This window comes from Hibiscus syriacus, unplaced genomic scaffold (genome assembly GCF_006381635.1).
Source record: "Hibiscus syriacus cultivar Baekdansim isolate YM2019G1 unplaced genomic scaffold, ASM638163v2 tig00111016_pilon, whole genome shotgun sequence".
NCBI lineage: Eukaryota > Viridiplantae > Streptophyta > Magnoliopsida > Malvales > Malvaceae > Hibiscus > Hibiscus syriacus.
This window is the reverse complement of record NW_024062955.1, coordinates 219,139-239,923: the sequence shown is the minus strand read 5'-3', so window position 1 is coordinate 239,923 and position 20,785 is coordinate 219,139. Positions and strand designations below refer to the sequence as shown.

The window sequence follows — 20,785 nt, the reverse complement described above, 5'->3', positions numbered from 1 at the left end:
TCACCATGGTACACAAACTCTGATCTAGCTAGTCCGCATGTTGCTCGGACAAATTGACGTGCCCCATACTATCTAAGTACTAACAATGGAGCATACCCAAATACACCCCAAATTCCATGTAAGGTCATAGTATCAGAGTCCCCACATTGGAAAAGAATGTCACTGAGGAACAACCAGGGGGCTCTCTAAGTAATATCTCGGTCTTGAAGATGAATGAAGACTTTCATCCACTTCTATTTTGAAGCGCCTTCATGCCATTTCATAGTGATGAACTCTCCCAAAGGGGAATATGTAGTGCTAAATCGGCGGTAGGCAACCCCGTTAGTCTTCCAAAAATGGTTATATATCCAGACCTGAAGGAGCTGAGTACACCCAATGAACCTTCATCCGCTAGTTCTTATACAATGATTGAGAGATTGGAAAGTCTCGGCAATATGGTCGGTGCTGGGTTGACTCGCTTCGGAAGTTGCTCAAATAGTTCCACCACAGCAGCATCAATGTATCCCAAAGTCTTCGGGAATATAATCAGACCATACAGACCCAGTGCAAACAGGTCTATTACCTTCCACTCATCGGGATGGTCCTTCATCAGTTGCTTGATATGAAGCCAGGCAATTCCTTCCCCACTGCCTTTACATTGAGCTTGGTTTGTTACCCATCTTTCGTCAACCCCAGCAACCTTGGCTAGTGCACTCTTGAAAGGCTGACTTTTGATGTGTTTAATATAAGTTCGCTCCAGTCTGATATTTTCACAGTGCAAAACTGTAGTGTACTCTTCAATGGTGGGCATCATGTCCTCCTGATTAAAAGTGAAGCAACTGTATCCCGGGTTCCAGAACTGAACCAAGGCTCTGATCAAGGGCTCATCGGTCTTGATATGAAGCAATAATGCAATGTCACCGTACCGTTGGCTGAACTTCTATTTCTGATCATTCTTCCAACTGCCCCAGATGTCTCGAAGCTCTTGCACGTCGTTCTGCTTTAGGCTGATAGAGGCATAGCTAACCAGTTCTGACACATAGCTTCCTTGAAGATTGTCTCCCCTTTCCTTCTGAGTCTTCTCGACCATAATCGTACCTCAGGGTTTTTAATTTCTTGTATTACAACACCTTTGTCCATTTGTTCAGATTATTTTGTGTGTAATAAACGCTTTTTAAGGATCAATGGCCTCGTGTTATGATGTAAATGCTAAAAACAAACACATGCAAAAAGTTAGTAAAATAAAAAATAAATAAATATAAAATGACGAAAGGGAATGAAAAAAAGAAACATGGTTAGGGTGAAAATATCCTAGGTCTTGGAATGTGGTTTCAGGGTAGGCTCTAATTCTCTACAATCTCTCGGTTTAGGTTCTAAAAAATGATACCCGAGTTCTCCTCGCCGGTGCCCCCTTGGGCTTACCAGGCCCTTAGTCCCATCACAGGCTTGTGTGGACTAAGTTAAACTCGAGGGGACACATTCCCTTATGTCTATACGGAGAATAAATTCACACGAAGACATAAGGTATATGAATCCCGAAGGCTACTTGCTAGGCATATGCGGCGAATAAATTCACACGAATGCGTCGCTTTTACCCTCACTTAAAACAGGGTTTGGAGCTCGAGTATAGAGCCTTAAGTGAAAAAAGATTTGAAGGCTCAAATCGTGAGAAAACGATTAGTACAACTATTTACTCGAAAATATAATCAAAAGTAAGTAAAAGGATCGAGATGTCACCTTAAAATTTAAACTTACCCTTTTCGTTAAAAAGACAACTGGAAATTACCTTAGCCTGACTCACTTACCTATGTCCCCAGCGGAGTCGCCAAGCTGTCGTAACGTCTTTCGGTTGGGCCCCAGAATTGGGCTTTGACTTAGGAAAATATGGATTGGAGTCGCCACCGATCTTTTATTTTAAGATAAATAGGTAGATCGAATACCTTATTTCTTACCTGATTTGCGTCTTACCAAAGATATGTCGGATTCGGGAGTCGGTTACAGTCAAGGAAAGGTTAGCACCCTTGAACTGCCCTTTCAGTACTATGTAATTTTCAGTTGACTTAAATTAATAAAATTATAAGTTAAAATTAAAAGGTAAAAATACGATCTCAATTACTTACCTTAGATTGATTTGAAAATATCCTTAAAAAATCGAGAAATGTGTTAGATAAACAAGGTAAAAAAACAAATAAGATAAAGGAATAAAATAAAAGGGAAAAAATAAAATAAATAAATAAATAAATAAGATAAGATAAGGAAAAAAAAGTAAAGTAATAATTATATATAGTAATATTTAAAAAATGAAAATATATATACATCAAAGTATTAATAAAATAAATAAGCTATATATATATACAACAAATATTTAAAAATAGAAAAGTTACTCTCTCACTTCACCGAAAGTGGGGGGCGTTAGTCAGAAATAAGACAAAAAGAAGAAAGTGGGAGAGACTTTAGTTAGAAATAAAACAAAACAATAAGTCTTCTAGGTTAGTAATATATAATATAATGTTTAATAATAATAATGATAAAGACACAAGATTTTAAAAAAAATATATAATAATGAATAAAAAATGAAAATAATAATAAAATAATATATATATAAAGTTATAAGATATATTATGTAAATAAAGAAATAATCAAATAAAAATAATTAAGAATATATATATTAATAATAGGTATGTAAATAAACTATTAAAAGTATAAAAAAATATATAACTAGATAAAGATAATTACAATATATATAGTAATAATAGACTTATAAGTAAAATATTAAAGAAACACATATATATATATATATATATAATAATAAAATATAGTAAAAAATAAAATAAAAATAATTTAATATATATATATATATGTATAATAATAATAACATGAATAATAAAAATAAATGAATAAAATATTCATATAATAAATAAATGGACTAATATAGATTTTTAAAAAGCTCTTCCCCTCCTTCAACCAAAAATCAAACCAGTTTTTCAAAATAAGCCTCGGGGAAGCGTAGATCTAAGAGAAAATATCTCGGTTCCCTTGTGTTCATCGGCCTTTTCAAAGTAAAAACGGAAAAGAAGAAGTGAAACAAGCCACATGCAAGCGAGAATCGAAGCAATATAGGTAAAAATACCTCTTTTATTCCTCTGTTGAAAATTACAAGCGAATCTTTGGGGCTTCGTGCGTATTTGCTTAGGGTATTTTTTTTGTGTGTGCGTAATCCCATATGATAATCGTGTCTTACAAATGGGAAGGATTACATGTATTTATAGTGAAAAAAACTAACTAACAATAGAATCCTAATGCAACTAGACTCCTTGCTCGGTTGTTGCACCTTTGTTGGTGTGGTTGTTGCTTTAAAAGATATGGTAGTGGAAGAGTCCTCTTAGGAGATGAACTCTTGCTAGTTCTATCTTTCAAGAAAATTGGTGTCTACACGGTCTTAGCCCAAAGGGTATTATCCGTAATTGTGTCTGGTAGTGTTTCCCTCTTCTCCTGAGGAATGGTACTGGCCGATAATTCATACGAAAGCCAACACGCATCCATCATATCAGACACGAGAGGGGGTTTATCAATATGTCGACAAATGACGTGTTGTGAATCAGGCTCTTGAACGGTAGGAGGGACCCATTGAACGGTAGGAGGAACCCATTGAACGATGACAGGGGCCTCTTGAACGGTGGGAGGGGCCTCTTGAACGATGAAATGAGCCTCTTGAACGATGACAGATGAATCAGGCTTCTTCTTACGGAATCTTGGCACTAGTGGGGTGAAAGGAGACGTAATGGCACGTGTACGACGTCTGATGCGTGAACCCCGTCGTGCAAGAAAAACCCGACGTAAATCATCTACCTTATCGGGCTGCTGAAAATAAATTAATACATAAATCAGTAAATAAATAAATAAATAATGCCAAAAAAACGTTATTTGCATTTTTAGTATAGTATTAAACAAATTTACCTCATTGCGTAGAGTATGAACCTCATTTTGCAATGATGAAACAATCTCACGTAGAGCGGCTACCTCATCACGTAAAGTAGATACCTCATTACGTAGTGCACCATTGTCATCGCGTAAAACATCCACCTCACCACGTAAAGACCTTACCTCATCACGCCATGCACCATTGTCTTCACGTGAAGTATCGACCTCATGACGTAAAGCATCAACCTCATCACATAACTCATCCCGTAGAGGTGGAGAACAGGGAGATAAATGCCGTGGCCTCTTTGCCGGTCACCTATCATGAGGTGATGGTGGAGAAGAGGCTCGATGATGTGATGGAATAGGTGATGGTGGAGGTGGATAAGAGGCTCGATCAGGTGATGGCTCCAGGTGTCGAGCTGTAGAATCGGCCCAAATCAGGTGATGGCTCTCGAAGTGGGGGGTGCTCATCATCCTTCCCATCAAAAAACCGCTTATTAGCTTGCCACTAATCAGTGGCAAGCTCAGCCTCTGTGGGTGTCAGCCTCTGTAATGGATAGTTGGCCTCCTAACAATATAAAAGCTCAAACAAAGTTAAACGTGTACTAGTAATAACTTGTTTAACTAAATGATAGTATTTGTGTGTTAACTTACATCATTCATCGTCGTATATGGTAGTAACTCTTCCCAATCCAACATGCGGATCCTCTTCCAGGTAATAGCCCTAGGAATATCATTTGAATTTTTTATCGCATATGTCCGCATGCTGGGAAAAGCCTCAAATATCCAAATCTACAAACAATATAATACACAAACATCAGTAATTGTTAAATAATTAATTATAAATTTAGAAACATTATATAGAAATTCTAACCTTAAAGGCCCAAATAAAGCCTTCCAAAGTGTATTTAGAACCATCGCCCCACAAACTTTTTCGGTCCTCAAAGGCAGACGACAACTTCTTCCAGGTAGCTTTCCACAGATATGAACCCTACAGAAACATGTTTCATGCATTTAGGTCCTCTACCAATAATATTAGGTCATCATAAATAGGTTGTCTGCCCTTTTTGCCTAAAAAGTCGGCATGCAAAAGTAATAAATGGCATACTCGGACAACATCAAGGTCATCCATCCGAGTAAAACCATCTTTAACAAATAATCTCTTCAAGTCGTCGACGTGTAAACTCGGCTTCGACTTTGCCAGATCAGGAAAAACCCGAGATAACCATGATGGGCGGGAGATATGACTAGTGTACCGGGTTATTTCATCGTGTCCGAAGCGTAGACCAATGATTAAGCAAAACTCCTCCCACCCAAAACAAGTATACGCCGGAGGAAAATGAAACCATATCTCTTCATCACCACGTTGTATCTTCTCGGGTAGATCGTTAGTCATGGTCTGAAGAAACAAATGTGTCAACATAACATCTCCACCCGGATGTTGTACTTTCAGCCATGGCCCGAAGCAAGTATCCTCAAATAGTTTTCTTTGTAGAGGTGTAAGCGTCGACACAATTTTAGTGGCTAGGTTATATTTATTCCTTAAGGTCAATTGAGCCGAAAAAAAATTCTACAAAAACAATAAACATACCAAGTTAGATATACCAAAAACTACAAATTATACACTATAAACATACATGATATTAAACAGTGAAAACAAAGCCAAATATGTTTCAAACTAGCACGGTATTCACCTAAGTCATTATTCCATCATAGTTCACAAAATGCATCAGATAACATTCCAGAAGTAAACACTTATATAAACATAAAAGGACAACATATAGGTTTACTGCAGGTTCAAGGACAACATAAAGAGTAGTAGTTTATTCTTGAAACTTAAATTAGCAACACTGTGAAGTTAGTATTTGTCTTTGTTTTTTGGTTGAAGTAATGCAATTCATTCAAGTTTCAATTTGCAGAATAAGAGTAGTTTCTGAAACTTAAATTCGCAACGCGAAAATGAAAATCGCAACGCGAAACTAAAATCGCATAGTGGAATATTTCCATTTCATCTATGGCTCTGGTTGTATAGTTGTGCTATTATATGGAAACCAATTTAGTAGTGTTATTCACCAGTTAGGAAGTTGTATCTTTATGTGATTCATTAAGAATATCATACCAATTATTGCTGCACAAAGATGACTTATTGAGTTGATTTATTTTTCCAAAGCCAAGTCAAAGTGGCTAAAAATTGTTGATCTCAATCTCTACATATTGCTCTCTTCCCATCGTGGAATGATTTAAGGATGCATATAAATCCTCACTTTTCATTTGTACTTTGCCGATGCAGGTTTGGCTGGACTGGTGCATCTAGATCTCTTTGGGGCTAGAATTTCAGACGGTGGAACAAATTATTTACGATGTATGTCACAAGTATAGCCATGGCTGGAAAGTTGCATGATCATTGTTTCCGTTAACCTATTGTTTCCTAGATGTTCTTATTTTGCTTACTTGGAAAACTTGATTGTTCTGTTTTGCTCATTGGCTCATGAGGATTGAATATAATTTGGATATACATATATAATCGAGAGAGTTTACTGGTAACTAAGAAATATAAGTTCTGTTAGTTAATGTATTGAGGTGTCAGGTGTATATCTACAATGGTATAGAGTTCTTATGATCTCTCAATTTCATTGTAGACTTTTCTAACAGTTCTAATGTGTTCAAATATTCTTACACCTGCCATTTACATGCTAAAACAGGCTTCAAGAACCTCCAATCGTTTGAAATATGCGGAGGGGGTTTAACTGATTCTGGTGTTAAAAATATCAAAGATCTCCGCTCCTTAACGCTACTGAACCTTTCACAAAACGGCAACCTGACAAACAAATCCTTGGAGTTGATTTCAGGTATTTTTTGCTTCTTCTTCTCTGGATTTTGTGGCGTTGTTTGGTGTTGTTCTTCTTCACCACGTTTCTAGAACAAACATATGGAAACCGATACGAGATGTGTGTATACAAAGAGAGTTGTGTCTCTATTATCTGATTATCTCATCTGCCAATAGTCCCACACTCACTCGGCATTCTGGAAGAGGATCAGTAATTTGTAGCATTTTCATTGCAGTCTAGCGCTTTACGACAAGCTGGCTTGTAAATAACTAAATATGCCTAAAGTATATAGGATGAATGGCAGGTCTGAAAATTGATTAGTTGAGAGCTGATACTGCTATTAGTGGCTACTCGAATATGAAAATATTCTAGTCGTTTGCTGTGTTCCCTGATGAAATCACTGAGCTCTTCTAATGATGGATCTTGCGTTTTGTTTTGAATGCAGAATTGACTGCATTGGTGTCGTTAAATGTTTCGAACTCCAACATAACTAATGACGGTTTGCCTTATTTAAAGCCTCTGAAGAATTTACGATCACTATCTTTGGAGTCGTGCCAGGTAACAGCCGCTGAAATCAAGAAGCTTCAGTCAACTGCCCTCCCCAGCCTCGTCACCTTTCGACCGGAATAAAAGCCTGGGGAGGAAAACTGCAACGTATGCTGTAATTGTAGATAGCTGCGCTCGGATGGGGTTAGCTTTTCTCAACTACTAAGTAAGCGTGTGTTGAGACATGAAAAGCTGCTTTTGTAATACAAGAAAAACTAGAATCATCATCAACCTAATGCACAACTGTCTTCTAAAAGTTCTTAATAAAACTGCCAAGTTTGTAAACTCAAAAGAAACTTGGCGATTCAATCTGGCAAACATATTATAAATAACTGCAATTCAATAATGAATCCAGCATGTATTTTATACTTCTTTGAGGTTGGGGGAAACTGATGAAGGTCAGAGCAGAAACCAACAGAAAAAAAACATGAGATTCCTGCTGCTGCTGCCTGCTTCAAGTCATACCCAAACATGTATTGATAACCAATTTCTTGAAGAAGAAGAAAAAGGGAATCACACAACTTTCAGGTTGATGTTTGATGTAGAAGACAATAGCAGAAAAAAAGACCCTGCACAAGGGATGATCCTATGTTATTCATGGAAATAATTGAATACAATATTCTGAGAATTTGGTAAGTGAGGTGAATAAACATGCAATTGATAAAATACGTTTCATTTTGAGGCATAAATGATAACACTACAAATAAGATTTTTGTTTTAAAATGAAATGTAAAGGGTGAAAATGTTTAAAAAATGAATAAAGATTAAAGTGAGTATTTAGTTAATCTTTAAGAGTTTTTCACTTTAAAATAAAACATAGGGTCAAAATACTTGAAAAAGAAAAGAAATTAAAATGAATATCTAATTAAAGGCAGTTTTTGACATTATACTTTTAGAAAATATATTTAAAGTGAAAATTCCAAGTGCATGATTTGTATTGCCGCAGATTTTGTCATTCTTGTTTTTAAGAAAGAATCAACTTACCAAACTATAATGCAGTACTGCAAATCTCAGTTCAAATAATACGAAGTTAGATATGTCTTTTGACCAACTGGTATCCTGGAAAATGCCACTCAAAAACAACATGCAACTTATGCATGCTCCAATGCATGATAAATTTTCGAAACTCGTCGTCTAAGTAATGGTTCTAGTCATTCTTCCACTTTTTAGCTTCATACATCTCATTCCATGCCCGTATTATCTCGTCATTCTTAAACCCTAAGCCTGCAATTGACAAAAGATATGATCTTAAGGTTTATGCAGATGTTAGCTGATGATACAAAGTAATGAATTTCTAACTATATTACCTTCCGGTGCGATGTTATTCGAACAATTGTTTTTTACCATAACAGTTATATCTGTTGGAGAAACTCCAGCATGCTCAAATTTCTCAATTGCAGGCTCCAAACATTCATGCCAGACGGGGCCCAGAATTGTTATAATGTATTATAGGGCCTCAATTATTTGAAATATTTGTTATTATGGTTTTACTTTTTTTAATATTTATTATTTTGGGCTTATTTATTAATATTTATTATTAGGGCCTATTTTTAAAATTTATTTTTATAATATTTGTATAAGTGTTTAATTTTTTGCCAATATTTTTTCTAACATTTGTTATTAAAGACCCAATTTTTTTCAATACTTATTATCAGTCCAATTTTTTCAATATTTGTTATTATGGACACACTTTTAAAATTCAATTTTTTTCTAATATTTATTTTTTGTTATGAATTTAATATTTTAGTATTTTTTATTGGAGGGTCAATATTTTTAATATTTGTTATTATGAACATACTTTTAAATTTTAATTTTTTTAATATTTTTTATTAGGGAGTCATTTTTTCCAATACTTACTATTATGAAGCTACCATTAAAAATTATTTTTTAACACTTATTATTATGAACAATTACTTAAATAATGATATGTAACCTCAACAATAATTGTTATGCAGACATCGTCCAAAACTGTAATATAAACAATCGTTATGTACATAATAATATATGTTATTAAAAATCCATAACTACAATACTTGCAGCGATTACAATATTATTTGTTATGTTCACAATAATGATATACATAACACGATCGAAGAAAAAAATACAAATTATAATTTAAATATTTTATTAGGGCCTAACTTTTTAGTTCGTCCAGGACCACCAAAATCTCAAAAACGGGCATGATTGTATCCTCCATGGCCTCATAATATTGCTTTATTCCAAGATCATGAAGATTCAAGTATGCATCTAAATCAAACCCAACATTGTTCTTGAATAGTTTAGCAAACTCAATTATCCAGTCATCGATGCAACACGAGTCTTTTCTATTTTCCATAACCTTTCTAGCATCACCATTTTTAGCAGCCTCACCTCGTTTAATCTCAACATTGTGAACTCCATTGCGGTTATCTCTCGAAGAATGGATCCTGTTTGGAATCGACTTGTACAACATACAGCCTCACAGAACCCCGTGATTCTGTTGCTATTTCAGCCAATCTCAACTCTTCATCACTGGTGATTGTGACTAAATCACCTTCTTCATCTCTGTATTTGACAAGAACAGCTCTCGAGCTAGGAAATTGATCGTGAAATACTTCCCTTAGTTGCACAAGGCCGCAATTAAGTGGCAACTGAGCCCATCTTATATCTTCACCCAAAATCAACTTCACACTCTTCTTTGGTACTTCCATTTTACTGCTGATTTTCTCCTCAACAACTTTTTTATCCTCGGCCTTCTTTTCCTCTACATTTTCATCAACCTTCTTCTCCTCAATTCGATCCACAACCTTGTCATCTTGAGCTTCACTGATCTTTTTGGTTTTCTCTTTGACAACTTTCGAAGTTTGTGATGCACTTGGTGGTTCAACACATTTATCCTCAGCCTTCTTTTCCTCTACATTTTCATCAACCTTCTTCACCTCGATTCGATCCACAACCTTGTCATCTTGAGCTTCGCTGATCTTCTTCTCTTTGACAACTTTCGAAATTTGTGATGCACTTAGTCGTTCAACATATTTATCCTCGGCCTTCTTATCTTCTACGTTTTCGTCAACCTTCACCTCAATTTGGTCCACAACCTTGTTATCTAGAGCTTCACTGATCTTCTTGTTGTTCTTCTTCTTGGTTTTCTCTTTGACAACTTTTGAAGTCTGCAAAGCACTTGGCGGTTCAACGCATTCTTCAATCTCGCTGATCTTCTTCTTCATTTTGTCTTTGACAACTTTCGTAACTTTGGAAGCCACTATGAGGCTCAACGGATTCAAGATGTAACTCAACCGGTACACCTTGTTTCTCAAGTGAACTTCTTACCCTTTCTGAAATCTCTAATGCCATGGTATTACTATGCTCCATGTTAAGAACTGCATTAACATCTCTGAAAGCTAAATCCAGCTTATTCAGAGACTCGTAACACCTCGATCGCTTTACGAATGCTTTACTATACTTCGGTATTACCTCGAGGGCCAAATTACACTCATGGATTGCCTTGGGGTACTCACTCAACCCCATCTGCATGTAACATGCAGCAATATTGGTCCTAAGACGGCGTACATCTATGTGATTCTTAGGAAGTAATTTGAGGGCCTTCTCATATATCATCATTGCTCCTTCAAGGTCCCTTTTCAGAAACAGTCTGTTCCCCTCTTCCTTCAGTTCTTGACACATGGCAATGAAAACCGCCGTGTCGGAATCATACGATTTCGAACGATTGTTTTCGACTTTGTTTTTGCTTCTTGTTCATTCCACCATGCTTCCCCATTGCAAACCCAACAAAAAAGAAAATAACTTGACTCGAACTAGAAACCAACACAAACTAATCAAATGAAACAAGAAGAAGAAATCACTACCCCTGATGTTGAAATAACTTGATATACAAGTTAACAAGTTCAACCCCAGAAGCAACCTCCCACCAAGGATGAAATTAATTCCCAAAAGACCTTAAAATACTAACTTTTGACAACTTTCACTATGAAGAAAGATTCAAAAACCAGTTCAGATACACCATATATGAAACAAAAAGATCTTAGCCTCTTAGGCACCTAAAACCATTAAAACCCAGATTACCAAAATGGAAAATACAAAAGAGAAAATACTAAGAAATCCCAGTTCAGAGAGAAACAAAACAATCCTCAAGCTCTCAACATCAGCTAAAAAGGGAAGACCTCTCATGCACAACCAAAACTAAAGGAGGAAACTTGAAGGCAGAAGACTTATCTGGGGAAATGAATTCGAGGTGTAGGAATTTTCCTGGAAAATTCAAAAAGATAATTTTTTTAACGAGAAAATGGAATATGTGTGTGTTGCAGGGAGAGTAGGGAAGAAAAGAAAACAGATGAAATTTGTTCTTATTAGATTTTTGTTTTGTGTGTGTGTTTTTTAGAACTTCAGCTCGACTTTAATCCCATTTTCCAAGGAATTCCTTCCATGTTTCTTGTCTTTGATAAAATGGCAAAGGAAGAGATTTGTTTTGACTACTACCACCTTCATTCCTCATTACAACACCTTTCTCAGCTTCCTTAAGTTATGCTCCTCATAATTATAAATTCTAATTTTAATTATACTCATTTAATATAAACAAATTTAATTTATAAAATTAACGAGTATAAAATTATCTTCGGATATGCATACCTTTGTCTAACTCATCATGTGTTAGTTCAAAATCCAAAATGTATTTTATAACGGAAAGTTGAAAGATTGATCAAAACAACTCAAAAGATATTCACGTCAAAGCGATATGAAAATATTTCAAAGATTTATGTTATATTTCCGTAAGTTATCTTCGAAAACTATCGATTCTCAAATTTTTAGAATTTTTAAATAAATATTTTTACTTACCAAAGTTTCTTATAATTTCATACTATCCGGATGCAAGCTCTCAAATCAACTATAGTATATGAAAAAATTCATTTCTAACCAGTCATATCAATCTATTAGGTCAAAATCTAAAATTTGATCACCTAATCAGATATATATATAACTTATCAATCTACAAGTAGTCATGGTAGTTCTTATATCAAATATCATTATACTCAGTCATTATAAATTTCATTGGCCAAGAAGAAGGGATTTTTTTTCTTGTTCTTCGCCTACATTAACGACCTTCCCACCATCATTCTCACAAAACATTATCGACCATCGATTGATCCTCGACTAATCGTAATTCTTTATTTAAATTAGAAGCGATGAACTGTCAAGGTCGAACAAATTAATTTATTTCTATTAACAAATTACAACAAAGATTCTTAAAATAATAAAATTTTAATTGAATCTTTAAAGTTTGTAAACGGTAAGACGTGTGTTATTGGAAACTCAGTTCCTTTTTCCTCTTGGTTTTGTCGGAAAAGTTGGAAGAAAGATTCCCACACAAACGTGACATTCACTTTTTACTTTCTTAAATCCCAAAACCACTTTCTTTCCCAACCGTTCTAATTTATGATCATTTTACAAAATACATTAATATATTCTCTCTTGAATTCTTGGATTAAATATTTATAAAATGTGTGTACGTAATCGATAATTAAAAAAGATTACGAACAAATAATACATTATAATCACCTAGGCTATTAAAAAGAAGTTATTGTTATAATATTTAAGCATATATATATTATACGAACTAAACAATCTTAATGATTAATGAATTGTTGTTATCGTTTGAGGTATTGAGTTCAAGTACATGTTTGCAGGGGTGCATAAGTATTCATTGTCAAATGATTGTTAGTATTTCGAACAAATATTATCATATATTCACCCTAAATGATTGAAAATCTTTCGATTAAATAATTAGATTAGACCGTTGAATTAATTGTCAGTAATAAATTTTGATACCATAATTTAAATAATCTACTTATTTAAAAAAATTAAAAGTCTAAATAAAAGCTTTTAGAAATTTTGATAGATTTAATATTTTTCAAAAGAAATTAGAGGTCTAACTAAATTTTTAATACTTGAAACTTTAATAATATTTTTCAAAAAAAATAATATTTTTTGTAAAAAAAATATTTTTAAACTCCTTTTTTTTAAAAAAACTAAATAATTCCGAAATCAGGGCCTTTATGGTCCGCCCTGTTAGTGATAGTGGACAAAAGAACACGAAGCCCATCTCAGTCACCGTCAAACCTTTACGTGACGTGGCGTGATTCCATTGCTCAATCTGCGTAGACTTGAGTCATCTTCATCGGCTGTGGCTACATCTTCTCCTTTGCAGGCACAAAACATTTCTTCAGAAAGAAGAACCAAATATGAGATTGTTTCTTAGTTTTGTAGCAATTATATACATACTGCCAGCAATGTCTTAGCTGATCAGATTTTCCCGTCTCAAGTGGGTAAGCCCATACTTCATATATATTCTTTCCTTTTTTTATGTAATTAATCTAATTATTTTTTTTAGTTACGGTTTTTCTTTGATTCTCTTTGATTATTGCTTTCATGTGTGAAACAGAGAAGTGTTGAGCTCATGAGACCTTATGATGGAACTTAAAATATCTATTACCAATGGTTTTGTTCTTTTTAGATTTATGAATATTTCCTGGATTATAAGATATGTTACTTGTTTATTGTTAATTACTGCTTGAGTGGTGAAATTAGCACCAAAGACGGAAGGAGCTTCATTAGTTTCAGGGGACGCAATATTTTATGCTAGGAGGCTGAACTTGTAAAACTATAGTGGCGAAAATAGATTGTAGATAGAAAATTCAAGAAAATACATAAATTATACGAGAATTTGAAATTTTGGGGACCGTCCCGCCAGCCTTCTCGATATATTCCTAATTAGTTCTATATCCATCGGCCGTCAATGATAAGAAATGGAGTCTTTGTGGTTTTGGTATTTGATTCAATCAAGTGTTGTAATCAAATGAGGGCAACTATTTTTTGCAAATGTTTTTTAATAGAGTTACGAATAAGTAGGGGAGAAGTCAAAATATCAGCTCGAGTGGGGCAAAGTATAATTTTATACAAATCAAAGGTTAAATTGGATGTGAGCAGAGTTATGCTAAGAGCTGATTATTTGAAAAATTGGATATTATGGATCATAGCTGACATGCATGGTGAACTGCAGATAATTGGCTTATGTTCTTGTGGCTTTGTATATGTGGCTCAATGAAAGGCTATTGTAAATATAGAAGGGTGAACTTGAAACCAAGTAAACCAGAGACTGAAAAAAAAAGCGGAAGAGAAAAAACCAGAATGCTTGGTCTTCACTTACCCCAAGCGTCATTAAAAAGAGCTATTAATTGTTGCAACCAAATCAGTCTTTGTATGTGATGTTATCATACACAGGTTTTCCATATTACTATATTGCAACTGATTTATTAGCTGTGTCTAGTACATTTTTCTTTAAAAAAAAAGGGTTTGCATTATTGGTTCTCCTTCTTTGTTATGCTTTTCTAACTCTTTACTGATAAACAGACGACACACTTGGCCGGAGCGCCCGTGAACCAAAATACAATATTGAAATCCATTCTGAAGGCTTCCCTACCATCCCGTAAGTAAGAGTAGAATTTAAACACTTTTTGCTTTTCAATCCTGGGTTTGATGAACTTTTAATGAAAAACCAGTTGGTAATAGATGCGAAACACAATTTTTAACAGATGTTGGATAACATTAGACTTTTTTTTTTCACCACTGCAAATTTCCTTCAGCGAGTAAAATTTATAAATGGTGAAAATGTTTTACATGTACACCTTAGTGTGAGCTGGAGTTCAAATAAACTAGTATACTTTTTATCTAGCAAAACACTTCAGCATAATGATTCATTTTATACGTTTGAATGCTTGAGAAAATTTGTATAGAAACTGGAGAGGTTGTGTTCGAACAACTAGAGGATTGGAACTTGGTACTGTTTCTAAGAAAGATGGTTATAATGGTATAAGAACAAGGAAAATCTTGTGGTGTCTTAATCTTGTCATAATTCTCCATGTGCATATAGCTTTAGTAGGCTGCTTTTCCTTTGATTTGAATTCTGAAACTATCAATTTCCATCTGGACTTGCCATTTTTGATGATCCAATATTACAATGCCTGGAACATTTTGCAGGATGATGATGATCAGGAGTCCGTTGCTATGCCGAATAAAGATGGAAAGGATTTTTTATGTTTCTTGCCTATGGTGGAGAAAGCGAAGACCCTAAAGTCTGTTAATCTGCAGAACACTAGTAGCATGATTGTGGAGTCCGAAAAACGGGTTAAACTAAAGTCGCCTGATGAACTGCTGGAAGTACTGAAAGATCGATGCTTTATCAGAGTGAGCACATGGTTACTACACACACTGTTTGTTTGGTGTCCCCTATATTGAATTGATAATGTAGCTATGTTTTGTGCAGCAAGAAGGTTGGTGGTCTTATGAATTTTGCTATCAAAAGCAATTGCAACAAGTACATGTGGAAGATGATAAGGTAGATTTTTTTATTGAATTTAAGGTCCTCATATTTACATTAGACTTGTGCTTTTTCATTAGAGTGAGAGTTCTTTCAGTGATGTGGAATATCATTACTTGCTGAAATGAATTGCACAAAATATAACAAACATGCTCAATCAGCAGAACCTGTTATGGATACTCAACCTGTTATGTACATTTTCTATGATTTTGGAATTATAGGTGGTTCAGGAATTTGTCTTGGGTGTATATGATAAAGAGGCCAGTGCTTCTTTCAACCAGAATCTCTCCGACGTCTCCACATTAAAAGATCCTCGTTCGAACGATCTGTCACAAAGGTGAGACTTTGCATGGTTTAAAATTTAGGTTGCACCTAAACTTTGTCATCTTTATTATAATTACTCAAGTTTCACCTACAAAAAAAGTTCCAAGTAGTGTAAAGTACAAGATTATACTGAATTAAAAGAAGGAAAAGAAAGAAAAAGACTATATAACGATTCCATGTCTCATGCAGGTATCATGCTCATCAATATACGAATGGAATCCTATGCGATCTTACTAATCTCTTGCTTGAGACATGTGACGTACAATTATTAATTTTCTTTTTTCACAATATAATTTTTCTGGCTTACATTAGTGTTTCGCAAGAAGATGATGTTACATTGTATGTTGTTAAACCTAGAAGTAGTGAAATTGAGTCAGTAGCGGGTAGTAATCAACTAAGTTTTTCAACCCCAGTTTATGGTGCTCACAATGTACAACGTTGTTATCAACCTCAAAATTTAATGATTCCACCACAATTTCATCACCAATAAACTTTTGTTTCACCACATTTCCAATACTAAACACAATATCAAACACAATCTCAAAACCCACAACCTTTACCTAACCCAAATCCCAATCAACTTTAAACATCAAATTTCGGTTTTCGTATTGACCAGTTAGATGATTATAAGCCATCCAAAAATTGAGTACTAGTCAGTATTCGAAATTTGATCTTGGTCAATACTTGGATTTTGATGATGTTTCAGAAGAAAAAACAAACCCTGCGTGTAATGATTTTGATATTTGTCAATACCCGAATTTTTATGATGAAATAGCCGTTGCCGAGGAAGATGTTATTGATAATAATGAGGAGGAAGTTACGACTGTGAATGAACATGTTGAACATCCATTATGTAATTCATATAATCCTGAAGAAGAAAAAGAAGAAGTCCCCGAAGAAAAGAAAAAAAGAAAATGTCACAGGAGTATAACTGAAATATGCCGGAATTACTTCAGACACCGGAAGAATAGTTGGTAAAGATAGAAGTTGATTGTTACACAAAAGTTATTCGTATCAAGAAATATGATTGTTTTGATACAAAGAAAGACTTGAAGATAGCTTTGTATACGAAATGTGTGGAAGATGGCTATCAACTAAAAGTTAACAAATCAAGCAAAGATTGTTTCGAAACAAAATGTATTATTGACAAAAACTGTACATGGCATATGATTGTAAAGAGGATAAAAGATTGTGAAATGTTTCAAGTTATGACTTTTATTGATAAACATACATGTTCAAGAACTCAAGTTTTTCCTCACCATAGACAGACAAACAAAAAAGTGTTGGGTGGTTTTCTGGCTGAGTTAATGTTTTTGAATGACAGAGTATATCGGGGACATGAAATTATGAATGACATGAATGTTCGGTTCAAGATTAGTATCTCATATTCTCAAGCTTAGAGAGCTAAATGTTATGCCATGGAATTGTTGAGTGGGTCTCCAGAAACATCGTTTGCCCAACTGCCTGCTCATTGTCACAATTTAAAGCTGAAAAATCCTAGGTCGGTAACTCATATCAAAACAGATAGAGATGGACACTTTGAGTTGTTGTTTATCGTCATTGGTGCTGCGGTTAGTAAATCAATATAATTTTGTTGACTCATTTTTGTTAATTACATGCATTTCACATTTAAATGATTATATGTATTGTGTATATTATTTTGTAGATTCGTTCGTTTATTACTTGCATGCGCCCAGTTATTATAGTTGATGGAGCACATTTGAAAGGTCAATACCTTGGAGTAAACTTATTAGCAGTAACCATGGATGCTAACAATGGGATACTGTCAATAGCTTACGGGGTTGACAAATCTGAAACCTCTTATTCATGGACATGGTTTATGGGGCATCTTAGGGATTGCATAGGTCCTATTAGCAATCTGACAATCATATCCGATAAGGCAAACTCAATTGACAACGCTGTTAGAAGGTGTTTCCTAGATGCTTTTCATGAACTTTGTGGTGTTTATTTGTACAGAAATCTAAAATCAATGTCTGTTAGTATAAAAAATCACAAATGGACATACTAGAAGGCTGTAAAAGCTTATCGGGAAGTGGATTTTAATAAGCATATAAATTGTTTAAGACGTGTTTTGTCTCAATGTGCTCAAATACTAGAAGATGTCGGGTTTGAAAGATGGTCAAGAGTACATCAACTTGGAGCAATATATGGTTTAATGACGTCTAATAGTGCAGAATCAATTACGCTCTAAGTCGTCATTCTCGGAAATTACTCATTACTATGTTAATGGAGTTTTTTCGAGCCTCTATTCAATAGTGGTACTACAAGAAAAGAAACCATGCATGTATTATTTCTTTAAATTCGTAACTTATTATATATTTTACTAAGTATTATTTATTTAAATTTACAGGAACATTGAAACGTCGTGTTACACCATGGGCTAAAAAAAGATAACGAAACATGTTGTGAAGTCAACGTCATGGAGAGTTGAACCATGTTCAAACACTTTGTTTGAAGTGTTGGATAATAACTTAAATGGGCTTGTCGATCTAAATGCAAAGACGTGTAGTTGTATAAAATGCCAAACATCTGGTTATCCGTGTGACCATGTTTTAAAAGTTGCTCTTCATCTAAACCAAGATGATTCAAGCGCATACGCTATGGATTGCAACACTACAAAAGTATATCGACAGACTTATGCCGAGATTGTCTACCATATTCCACATCCTTCTGAGTGGGACATACCAGATGACTTACAAACAGTTTTGCCACCAGTCATGGACAACAGGCTACCTGGCCGACCAAAAAATCACGATCGTATACCGTCTAAGGGTGAAGAGAAGAGGATATCGACATGTAGTTGGTGCAAGGAAAGTGGTCATACAAGGTTGACATGTGGATCACCAGTGTCATCACAATCATTTTTTCCTCTACCAAAATATGGATCCTCATCAAAATCCAAAGCTCATATGGTGTCAAGCAAAAGTAAATCAAAATCAAAATCCCAATCACAACCGGCTTCACCTTTTGGGACTTATTAACTTAGGTGATTTTTAAATGCAAACGTTGTATCATGTGTATTTTATGTGTGAATGCATACATTTTCAGTTAGACATTCATTAGTAACTTGAGTTTGAACATTGCTATGATCTGTTCAGTTGTTCTTACTTATCAGATTGTTGTCTGTTATTTTTTGAAGGTGTTTTCCTTAAATTCGCAACGCGAAAGTCAAATTCACGTTGCGATTGATGCGAAAGTCAAATTCGCAACGCGATTATCGCGTTGCGAAAGTCAAATTCGAAACGCGAAATTGCAAACCGAAAATCATAGCACGAATTTGACTTTCGCGTTGCGAATTTGACTATCTCAACGCGAATTTGACTTTCGCGTTGCGAAAGTGTACATTCAACAGGTCTTTTTTGCCTTCAACATAATGCAGATTAAATAAACAACAAATCAACTTTTACAAATCAATTAAACAATCAAAAAATAATTTTAATTTACACATCAGTTAAACAAATCAACTTTTACAAATCAATTAAACAAACAAAAAATTATTATTATTTCCTCATCAATTAAACAAATCAATTTTTACAAATCAATGTAAAATTCAATTAAACAAGCAAAAAAAGTGTACCCCAGACAGTTGTTTATGCAAAAATACATCAATTTCACGTAGCTCACTTCAGGATTAACTTGTAGAAACCAAACATTTGCTCAAACAACACTTTCTACACATCTAAAACCAACAAACAACAAATTATTGAACTCTAGGTACTTAACCAAATATTTTCAAACCAACAAAGAGTATATATGTTAACAACATTTGCTCAAACTTATCAATTGTTTATGCACACTTTCAGCACGCGGAATGCAGGTAGGCAACGTCTCGCATATATCGCTCTAGCCATAAAATGCCGAAACCACAAGCCTACTGCACCTCTATCTCTATCTGTGGGAGGTAGAAACTGTTTACTTCCTGTCGTCAAACGTTCCAAGCACATGCATACGAGAGGACCACAATCCCCTCTGGCTCCCTCCGTTTGTTGTGGCTCGGTCTCGTCTATGATCATTGTAACTTTGAACTTTTTTGGCTTATTGTTTCCAAAATTAGTCCAATAATCAATTGCATTCAAGTATTTCGCCAAATGAGCGCTCCATCCCTTACAAATAATATATCCCTCAAATCAGACAATGATATGTAATTTAACATGCTGTCATATACTATTGTCTTCAGGGATGGGAGCTGAATCTCGATGAGAAGCCAATGACGATGTTCTAAAACAGAGATAAACACCTGCAATCATAAATAATTGCGCATATCAAATAAAAGACGTTCCAAAACAGGGATAAACACCTTTAAAATATTCAAAAAACAAATACTAACCTTATCGACCTTCCACCACACAGAATAAAGTTTAGCTTTTTCATTACCCAACATATATGAAGCATCTCTCGGATCCTTCAAGTGAGCTACGTGAAAAGATGTCAGCATAATAGTCCATCGAGTATTTTTTTATTTTTTTTCAATTTCCTTATTATTAGAAGACGTGACACCACACATCAATATGTTGTTTTATAAAAAAAAATACATATATTAGTGAATTTATTATTAAATTTAAAAAAATAATAATCAAAATGCAATATAAGAATAATATAAGACTTACCACCCCTTCGAGATATTCATTATCTTCAACCCCTAAAAAAATACCCCACTAAGACCGATCAAGAAACAAATGAATAACATCGTCGAGTTTGCATATGTCATAATAACACCCCTTGCTCCGCTCATGTATATAAAAATCAACTTCGGTCTTAGCCCAAAGGGTATTATCCATAATTGTGTCCGGTAGTA

General features: G+C 34.6%; 1 protein-coding gene, 1 long non-coding RNA gene and 1 pseudogene across 2 annotated transcripts; 2 read left to right on the top strand and 1 right to left on the bottom strand.

Annotated features, from left to right (window-relative positions):
- Positions 1 to 6,149: 6,149 nt before the first annotated feature.
- LOC120150172 lies at positions 6,150 to 7,360 on the top strand. The gene is made up of 3 exons (XR_005518506.1): positions 6,150 to 6,262; positions 6,603 to 6,749; positions 7,174 to 7,360. It is a non-coding gene; the product is annotated as an uncharacterized LOC120150172 (long non-coding RNA).
- A 2,048-nt stretch (positions 7,361 to 9,408) lies between these two features.
- LOC120150186 lies at positions 9,409 to 10,593 on the bottom strand (annotated as a pseudogene).
- Positions 10,594 to 13,491: 2,898 nt separating this feature from the next.
- LOC120150185 (protein OS-9 homolog) lies at positions 13,492 to 16,940 on the top strand. Its single transcript, XM_039162888.1, has 7 exons — positions 13,492 to 13,594; positions 14,679 to 14,754; positions 15,306 to 15,512; positions 15,592 to 15,663; positions 15,867 to 15,982; positions 16,159 to 16,282; positions 16,926 to 16,940. Exons 3-7 carry the CDS (start codon positions 15,333 to 15,335, stop codon positions 16,938 to 16,940), a joined length of 507 nt encoding a protein of 168 aa, XP_039018819.1. The 5' UTR covers positions 13,492 to 13,594; positions 14,679 to 14,754; positions 15,306 to 15,332.
- The last annotated feature ends 3,845 nt before the right edge of the window (positions 16,941 to 20,785 follow it).